This window comes from Lytechinus pictus, chromosome 8, assembly GCF_037042905.1.
Source record: "Lytechinus pictus isolate F3 Inbred chromosome 8, Lp3.0, whole genome shotgun sequence".
In the NCBI taxonomy this organism is placed as follows: Eukaryota; Metazoa; Echinodermata; class Echinoidea; order Temnopleuroida; family Toxopneustidae; genus Lytechinus; species Lytechinus pictus.
Genome location: NC_087252.1, coordinates 1,618,980 through 1,629,323, shown reverse-complemented (window position 1 = coordinate 1,629,323; position 10,344 = coordinate 1,618,980). Strand labels below are relative to the sequence as shown.

Genomic DNA, 10,344 nt, shown 5'->3' with positions numbered 1-10,344 from the left:
AATCTATTTTGATTAAAAAAGTGATTTTTATTTGCCACTTTTTTCATGTTTTCATGTAAATTTCAATTTTTCTTTGTTTTCATCAAAGCGACTAAAAATTTAGAGGTTTTGAGACAGAAAACAATAAAATTTATGAACAATGGACCTAACCCCTTTTGACAAATGAGCTCTTCAGAAGAGTTTGTTTGCAAAAGGGGTTAGGTCCACTCCAAGAAAATCGTTTTTTTCTAATTCTCCTATATTGCATATTCTTATGCGAAACTAAATTTTCAAGATTCCCTACCATGACAACATAAAATTGGGTATAAAAGAAATCTACCATTATTTATATTTTTTTAAATATTCTTTTCCAAAAAAATTCGGTGTGGACCTAATCCCTTTTGCAACTAAACTGAAATGGACCTAACCCCTTTTGAAAAATAAGTGATTTTTCTTTGCCATTTTTGATCACTTTTAAATAGGAATTTCAACTTTTCTTTGGTATCATCCTATAGAGCTACTAAAAATCTATACATTGAGACCAAAAAAGCATATTTGATGAAAAATGGACCTAACCCCTTTTGCAAGTGAGCTCTTCATATACAGGAATCAATTCCAGTTGTAACACTACAGAGATCTCAAAATTGAAGTAATAGACCGAAGAAGAATCAAATGGGATTACGCCAGACCAGTATCAGAGTTTAAAAAAAAATGTGCTGATGAGTCCCACGGGATGCACTAGGTATTTGACTGAAACTTTTCTTAACAAGAAATATCATTTTTTTTAAATAACATTAATTATTATCACTTCCGAAAATCTGCATAAGTTTTGTATCATTTATTCCAAAAGAAGTTCTATTCCTTTCACTCCCCTCTGCCTTTCTCCCCCCCCCCCCCTCTCTCTCTCTCTCTCTCTCGGTCTCTATCGTTGGAGGAGAGAAGGACTGGTCCCCCTTTTCCAAGAAGTTTGGGGGTGCATTGGGACATCATATCAGGAAAGAAACAAAAAGGGGGAATGACCCCGTCACGTTATCAGGTCTGAATGTAAAACAAAAAGTCGGTTGCGCTTCGCGCTTGCATTATTTGTTTAGTGGGATAAGTACCCTATTAAAGTGCATAGAACATCAAATTTTCAAGTCTGAAGATTAATACATTAAATTCGCACTTCACGCCTGCATTTTTCATTTAGTGAGATACGTGTCCTGTTCGTGAAATCCTATGTAAACAGCTTTTGAAATGTTTCGGGTCACTTAATACAAAATTTCAGTTTGCTTGACATAGGTATCCTCTTCATAAATTCATACAAGCAACTCTCAAAATGTTCTCTTTTCAGGCCGTGTGTAGTACGTGGACCTACTACTCCAGTTCCATGGTACATCGAAAATTCATTGCAATTTATTACTACTGTGAAGTGTGGACATACCTTACTTAAAACAATGATATGATACGCCCCTTTTCTCCCCCCTTTTAAAGTAGTGTTTCTTTGTCTCCCTATTGTCTTCTTTTCTGTTCAATTTTGTTTCAAATTAGTCCTTCATCACTTCTTACAAGGGGAGCTTGTTATTCGATGTCGCTTGACAAAGCTGACTTTTATGATTCACTCATTTTTATAATGCTACATTTGGTGATCTTTGGAATCATTTTTCTTTGTATGCAAATAAGTGAGACCGAATTCGTGCCAACTTTTCTGCCATGAATCCCATCCATTCGTCGTAAGAAAAACAAAGTTATTATCATGGTTATGGGAAATTGGAATGAACATGGCTTCCTTTTCTAACGCTGATATCGAAAGGAGAATAGCAGAACTACGCCGTGAAATCTTGTTCCATCAACCAGTCAAAGTGTCACGACCTGATCAGAGATGTGGAGATGACCAGGCTGGACTCACCCTTAGCCTTGTTGACCTCGGGGAGTGCGGGTCAAATGTTGTATCCGCGATGAGAAGGGCTCTTGGGGGAGTCGTTGGAGAGCCATTTCTTCACAGTGCTGATCATCAACAAATATCTCGTGACGATCGGATGGAGTATCTTTCCAGCTCACTCTCTGTTATATCTAGAAATATTTCGTGCAGGAGTATGTTTATTTTTCTCTATTTCCCCTCCCTCAAATGATTTTTTTTTATTGTTAAAAGAAATAATGTGTATTAAGGCGATTTAAATTAGGGTCTATTACAGGTGGGTGCTATGGAGGGGGGGGGGGGCATGGACCTGGCCACGGAGGATTATCTATTGTTACTGGGGATGCTGTGACAATGATCAGCACCCCCAGTAACAATAGAATAATCCTCCGTGGACAGGGCCCTGGGGGGCTTAACAAGTCGTAGGTTTCAAAAATCGGAAGGGGGCGTATGCTGATACGAGCAGAACTTTGACATGGAAAGCGAATGGGTGATTAAGGGAACCCGGCCACGACCTTTATTCAATCACTACGTTCATTCTCATTGGATTTCGTTAAATCAGCATTGCCAATTTGAATTTTTACGATGCCACATTTATCTAATCAAGAGAAGACATGGGGAAAAGACTTCCAAAGAATGACGCCCTATATACAGTCTTGACTCATCTGGTTGGCTATACTACTCTGTCAGAGTAGTAGGTCCATGCCCGGGGGGGGGGGCACTCAGTATATAATGCATAGTGGGTATGTGCCGCGGAGGGGACCCCCATTTTTACACTCAAATTTCAGTTCCAAGGCATAGCATTTTTGTCTTTTTTAGAAAAAGAACAAAGGAAGCCGCTCCAAGGCATAGCATTTCCTTCTTATCGAGAAAAAAGAAGAAAGAAATCCGTTCCAAATTAGCTTCGCATATGTTTCGTTACGCCGCTCCGGTCGCATTGATCTGCTACAAGGAGCTGCAATTGTGGTGAAAAGCGGCCGTAGAGCGCTTTTCGACCATCGCCTAAGCGCGAGCGCACCCGGCGGAGGCCGCGCTAGCTACGTCATGCACGTTTGCCCGTTCCAGAGGGATGCATACGCACTCACAGAGATACGGAGATCCGTTCCGAGGACCCCCGTTTTCACAAACATTTGTAGTTCCGAAGCCCGTTCCGAGGACCCTCCTTTTTACAATAAGCCCGCTCCAAGGCCCCCGTTTTTTTGCCTCGCCCGCGGCACACCCCTACCACTTTTTTGGTCGAGTGCCCCCCCCCCCCCGGGGGTCCATGGTCACACTAATGAGGGCAAATAATGATTTTGTGCCCCCCCCCCCCCCCCAAAAAAAAAAAAAAAAAAAAACTCAATTAAGACGTCACCTACACTGAGCTGTTAAAAAGTATTTTACCTCTTCACATGAATTCATGTGATACAGTCTAAAAAGAATTACTCTTTTTTTTTTGTTCATGCTTTTTGGTCCCAATCCGAATTATTGAACATTTGTCATTCTCAGGTACTGCTATATCCAGGGAAAGCATCGTCAACAGTTTGATAGAACTCGCTGAGAGGAATGGATTATTCCTTCTAGTATTACGGTTAGTATTAATCTTTAATTAATCAGGTAGCCATTACTTTGCCGAATATGAGCATATGCTATTCATCTTAATTACCACGATTACTTGTCTATATAAGCTTACAAAGTTAAAGGAGAATGAAACTCTTGGAGCAAGTTAGCTTTTGTGAAAGCAGAAAAATCAAAGAATAAGATCAACAAAAGTTTGAGTAAAATAGGACTAGCAATAGAAGAGTTATGAGCATTTGAATGTCGAGATCACTAATGCTATGGAGATCCTCCTATTGGCAACGCAACCAAGATCTATGATATCACAGATGAACAACTCTCCCCTTTTGGACACTGAAAATATACCCCAAAACATCTCTTTTTGCTCATTCTAATCATATGACAAACGATTCATCAATGATATAATGTTGTGAAACCTCTGTACTTGTCCTCTCATAAAGAGAACACCTCACCTTGTGATAGATTCTATAAAAGTGAGAATAAGTGAAATAAGTACTAAAGCAATGAGGGAGTTGTACGTGTGTGACATCACAGATCTTGGTCGCAATGCCAATGGGAGGATCTACATGGCATTAGTGATCTCAATATTCAAATGCTCATAACTTTCTTATTATTCATTCAATCTTCCTCAAACTTTCAACAATATGTTTCTTTGATTTTTCTCTTTGATATGGATTCAGCTGGTTTCAAGGGTTTCATTCTCCTTTAATATTGTTTTATGCTAATTATTACTTGATAGTTGTTTCACTCGAATGTCTAGTTCCTATAGTGCCCCTATTTATATAATTACTTTAATTTCAAAGGTTTTTATCAGTGAATATATAGTACAATTTGTAGTTTATATCTATATTTTCCGTTTTGATAATTTTTTTTACATTGTCATGTTATCATTTATGTAAAAATATTTGTTTAGTTCCGTTATTAAGCATTGCCAAGACAATGACTTAGAATATGATTTTATTTACGTGTGTGATGTCGATGTTATTTATTGTAATCGTGATTCTGTTATCATCAGGTCATTGACGAAAAAACAGCTTTTGCTGATCTTTTGTACCTGAATAAATATATTATAATAAATGAATAGATAAGGCGTACCTAGGATTTTTCACAGGGGGGGGCAAATTCGTCCGCAAAATTAAGGATTTCGTAATTTGACAAGCAAAAAAAAAAAAAAAAAAGGTCTTCAACCAAAAATAAAGGATTTCGTACCAGATAAAAAAAAATTGACAAGCAAAAAAAATTTAAAAAAAGAAGGTCTTCAAGACTCGTCAGGGGGCAGGGATATGTCCCTTGCATGGGTTGTGACTCGTCAGGGGGGGGCAGTCTGCCCCCTCTGCCCCCCCCCCCCCCGTAGGTACGCTTACGACAGAGAAAGACTTCACAGTTTGTAAATTGCCACTTAATCTACCCCTATGTCTTTTTACTGCATTGTCTTATTAATTGCAATAAAAATAATTATTTACAAATTTGTCTAATTTTCTGTTAGGGTACACCAACACGTGTTGTAATAAGCACTTGGTCTAACACCATTCATTCTACATGATGTAGAATTGTTACGATTTTATTATTACTGTTTAACAGTGCTTCACTCGTTCCATATTTCACAAATGATGTTATCAAGTTGACAAAACATATAACAGGTAAGTTCAGTTTGGAGATACGCGTATATTACTTTTGTAAGGACTCCCCAGTAATATTATTAGTATAAGTACATTAGTATTTGTATAAATTTGCCAAAAGAATCTTATTTTGACATAATCGTCTCAAACAGAATGAATAACACATTTCTTCATAAAATGCATACATACAATCGAGTCTGAGTCTCTTCTACTTATGAATAACACTGTATAAAGAAGAGATAACCTTTAGTAGGTAGGAGGTAGTAGTGGTATAGTAGTAGTAGTAGAAGTATAGTAGTAGTAATACGTAGTAGTAGTAGTAGTAGTAGTAGTAGTAGTAGTATAGTAGTAGTAGTAGTAGTAGTAGTAGTATAGTAGTAGTAGTAGTATATAGCAGTAGTAGTAGTAGTAGTAGTAGTAGTAGTAGTAGTAGTAGTAGTAGTAGTAGAAGTAGTAGTAGTAGTAGTAGTAGTAGTAGTAGTAGTAGTAGTAGTAGTAGTAGTAGTAGTAGAAGAAGTAGTAGTAGTAGTAGTAGTAGTAGAAATCGTCGTCGTCGTCTTTAGTAGTAGTAGTAGTAGTAGTAGTAGTCGTAGTAGTAGAAGTATAGTAGTATAAATTGGAGTAGTAGTATAGAGTGGTACTAATGAAGTGGAGTAGTAGGCCTCTAGCAGATTACTCTCATCAACTTGACAATATCATGTCTAATAGGTAACATCTTGATGTATGTTATTTCCGCGGAATCTGAATATATCTTTTATTTACCATGTTAACAGGAAGGCTTCCAATCGCCATCATTATTTGCGACGCGAGAAGAAACGACGTTGACAAGCTGATCGAATACCTGGAAAACAACCATATCACTGATATCTATCAACTACCAGAAGGTATCGATTCTGATCGGACTATGATATCGAACGAGGAACAGCTGGACCTCCTGAATATAATCCAAAGATGTCTGGTGAACAGCGAAAAAATATCGCATGGCATTCAACGATTCCCGATGAATAGAAATGAAACAGCGCATGCGTTTCAACAATATTCAGCGAATGGTGATAAAATAGTACAAGCTCTTCATCAATATCCGGTAAACAGTAATGAAATGGCGCATGCGTTCCAACGTCACCCGGTTAATAGTGATGAAATAGCACATGCATCTCAACAATACCTAGTAGATAGTGATGAAATTACTGAGAAAATGAAGGGCGTATATTTAACATAATTACTCCCCCTCGACTTTTGCAAACTTATAAGGAGAATTCATTTTCATTTGCAAAGAGCATAATGACAATATTTGTGTTATATCAGTGAGACATGTCCATGATAGAAAAAGTCATTTCCATTCTTTCCTGTCTTGAGCTTATGTTTTAATTTCCCGGCCTTTTTTATGACCATGCATGTCCAACCTCTTTGTTCTTTGGCAGGGCACTGGGAACAATTTTTAACTGCAGATGCTCTGATGTAAATTTGAAAAGCAAAAAAAAAAAAGGTTATCGCTACAACATCGGGATCATGTGGCTCCAAAGAAATTCGAAAAGCCAAAAAAAGGGGAGGGGGGGGGTTCAGTACAAAATGACGGTATTTTCGTTACATTTTCCCATTTTTTCACATCTTCCAGAATACCTGCATGGGGTGCTGCCTATGGAGAATAATACACGCAGCACCCCCAAGGAAAATCTAGGGGGTTCTTCAGCACCCCCGCTTCCCAGGGCCATGTTCTTTGGACGTCCACGCTTCCTACCCTTACTCCCTGATAGCAAAAACTGGGTAAAAGACGTCTTATTGGCGTCATTTTACGATGTGTATCACGTCATATTGACGTCGTAAAAAGAAGTCTTAAAGACGAGTATTTGCACCGATGTACGTCGTCATATTGACGTCGTAAAATGACGTGATTATGACGTCTTAAAAAGTCGACTACGACGTCTTAATGACGTCTTTACGCCGTATTCCTGACCAGTATTAGACGTAAGAATAACGTGATTATCACGTCATTAATAGTCGACTACGACGTCTTTATGACGTATGCATGACCAGTATTAGACGTCAGATTGACGTCGTATATTGACATGATTATGACGTCGTTAATAGTCGACTACGACTGTGATTGTCACACGTCATGTTGTCATATCTTAATTAGCATGTGACCAATCCATTTTATTTGTCTGTCTTTAAAGGACAAGTCCATCCCAACAAAAAAGATATTTGAATAAAAAGAGAAAAATCCAACAAGCATAACACTGAAAATTTCATCAAAATCGGATGTAAAAAAAAGAAAGTTATGACATTTTAAAGTCTCGCTTAATTTCACAAAAACATTTATATGCACATCCTGGTCAGTATGCAAATGAGGAGACTGATGACGTCATCCACTCACTATTTCTTTTGTATTTTATTATATGAAATATTCTAATTTTCTCCTCAGTGTCAAGTGATACAACGATTAATTCCTCCCTGAACATGTGGAATTAGCATTGTTTAATACTATATGGTTCAGTCAAGTTGGTCATTATTGTCAAATCTGTAAAAAATGAAATATTGTAGAATTCAAACAATAAAAAACAAAAAGTGAGTGATGAGTGACATCATCGATTGTCTCATTTCCATGACTTGTCACTTAGTTGTGCATATCACTGTTTTGTGAAAAATAAGCGAAAATTTAAATTGTCATAACTTTCTTATTTTACATCCGTTTTTGATGGAAATTTTCAGCATTATGCTGGTTGGATTTTCTCTATTTATTGAAATCAACATTTTTCTTCGGTGGACTTGACCTTTAATCTTTCAATCATACAAATCTTAATTGTGATCAGGTGACGTACATTGCGCTCCTCCTGCTATAACTAGCACCTATCCTCATTTTGACGGTCTCTCTGGCCACTTAATTTTAAGCATGCGTCGCCATATCAACATCTCGAATGCTTCAAATCTCTATCAGTCCTTTCTCAGAGTTCATGGTTTGCATCCACATCCGGGGGGGGGGGGGGCACTTCCATTGACGAATGGATACCATGCGCGACCATGGGGTTTCATTCGAAAAGCACACTAAACAAGTATTTTTTTTAATTCCAAATCGTTTGTTTGTTTGTTTGTTTGATCATTTATTTTATATTTACATAATAACAGGCCATTACAATATAATGAATGCAATTATATACAAATTGATACAAATAAAATACATCTTAAGAAATTACAGTGTCATTGCAATGCCTCTTTTTAGGGTAAAACATAGAAAAATTTAGCAGTTGAAAAAAAAAAAAGGAAACTAGAATAAGGCCATGTAGCCCTGTAAAATAAGTTCCCTTATACGCAGTACAAAGTATTATATTATAGGTAATTACCAGTAGTGAAAAACTTAGAAAACATAGAAAAAATAAAGAAATCATAACAAGCTATAAAGAAATATAAGTCAGAGGAACATTGAAAATGGAAGGGGGAGAGATCTGGTAATACTACTATAAATGTGAAATACATGCGAGTCAGTATTGTGACAAAAAGAATGTATTTACATGCTTCTTAAATGATTTTGATTAATGTTATTTAAAAAGAATAAAACTATTTGGTAATTAATTACAAATTATTGGTAGACTACATCGTGGAGATTTTTCTTCATACGTAAATAAAATTTTCCAATACGATGAAAATTAGATTGATTTCTCGAATCGTATTTGTGAATATTGAGATTAGAAGATTTGTAGAGAATAAAGCTCAAGAGTTGTACGGAAGGAGATTATGAAAATACACGTACCCTAGCACCAGGCGCGGATCCAGGGGGGCACAGGGGGCACTTGCCCCCCCCCCTTCGATAAGCAAAATTAGAATTTGTAATGTAAAAATGCCATTAAAACAGAGGTGTGCCTCCTCTTTTGAAATTGAAGGCCTTTTTTTTTTTTTGCTTGTCAAATTATTTCCTTAATTTGTGGAAGAAAACCTTTATTTTGGCGTGTCAAAATTTTAATCCGAAATATTTGCCCCCCCCCCCTTGGAAAATCCTGGATCCGCCCCTGCCTAGCACTGCTGTGTGATACAGATATAAATCAGATATATTCAAAGTTTTAAGTTTTACGAAGAGAGGAGCAGAATGGGTAAGGTGATGGCTGTTCGTGCAAATTCGTAAAGCTTTCGTGATTTTTTTGTGGTTAGTGCTTGCATGATATAAAGGACATAAATGAATTGAAAACTAGAAATACCAAATTAACGAAAAGTTACATACATAAACAATTTCATAATGAAGATTGTCGTTAAAACTGCCTGTTAGTAATCAATGTCTTTACCCACGACTGATACACTGCAAAAACTCCGGTGTTGATTTAACACCAGCCCGGAATCTTTATATGTCCACATCAGAGAAGTGTTGAAACAACACCAGTTTGGAATCAAACCGATGCTGTTTTAATACTAATTGGTGCCTTGTATAAACAACTTTCTGGTGTTAGACCAAAACGAAACTGGTGTTGTTTAACACTTCTCTGGTGTGGACATATATAGATTCCGGGCTGGTGTTGAATCAACACCAGAGTTTTTGCAGTGTAGTATATTGAAATTCTTGTAGGTGATAATCCAGATTTAATATTTTTCAATCTAAGTTTTTTATTAAGGTTACAGGAAATTCACTTGCATTTTGCAATAACGAAACCACAGTTTGGACCAGTTACGGTCGTTGCGTATGAAGCCATGGGCTTTATGGCATGACGCCCAGGGCCGTATTTGGCGGGAGGGGCAGATGTCCCCAGAAATTTTGAAAACTCACATTTTATACTGAACATTTTCACAAAATTTCCAAAAGTATGTACAAAATCCTTCAATTTCACTTTACAAAATAAAAAAGCGCCCCGATGGCAAGCTCGGTCGGTTGCTTCAGTCCCTTGCTTTCAAGTAAAAATTACGCATCCTGCCCCCAGCGAAAAAAAAAATATGCGTACTGCCATGATGACGCCAGTTTTCTGACAAAGGTATGGGTTTAGCGAGTTTCTCGAAATTTTCTTTGAAGAATCACATCATAACCAACCGCTTGGTTCCGATCTCAAATCAGATTTGGACAAAAGATGCGATCGTTTGACACTTGCTTTACGAAAACATGAAGTTGCACATCTCTGCAATAAAAAGGAAAGAAGGATGGGAAAAGGTTTTAGATTTACTTTAGTTTGATCCTCTAAACGCTGTTTAAATTTTTATACAACATCGTTGGAGTAAACTAAACTAAGCTGTGTGTAGTATATGAACCTTATAGAACTTATACACTTTATACAAACATGCTTATTGAAGCTTAATGGAGCGTTGTGGGTTAATCTTCTG

At 37.1% G+C, this 10,344-nt stretch overlaps 1 protein-coding gene across 2 annotated transcripts; it reads left to right on the top strand.

Moving 5' to 3' along the window:
• The first annotated feature begins 1,662 nt into the window (after window positions 1–1,662).
• LOC135154833 (uncharacterized) lies at window positions 1,663–8,392 on the top strand. 2 transcript variants are annotated; one of them, XM_064103021.1, is made up of 5 exons: window positions 1,715–2,052; window positions 3,365–3,446; window positions 5,015–5,073; window positions 5,826–6,072; window positions 6,120–6,341. In XM_064103021.1, the coding sequence occupies exons 1-5, from the start codon at window positions 1,734–1,736 to the stop codon at window positions 6,145–6,147; spliced, it is 735 nt and encodes a 244-aa protein (XP_063959091.1). In that variant the 5' UTR covers window positions 1,715–1,733; the 3' UTR covers window positions 6,148–6,341. The 2 variants fall into 2 exon arrangements, with proteins under 2 accessions (XP_063959090.1, XP_063959091.1); XM_064103020.1 differs by having other exon boundaries at window positions 1,663–2,052; window positions 5,826–8,392.
• Window positions 8,393–10,344: the final 1,952 nt, after the last annotated feature.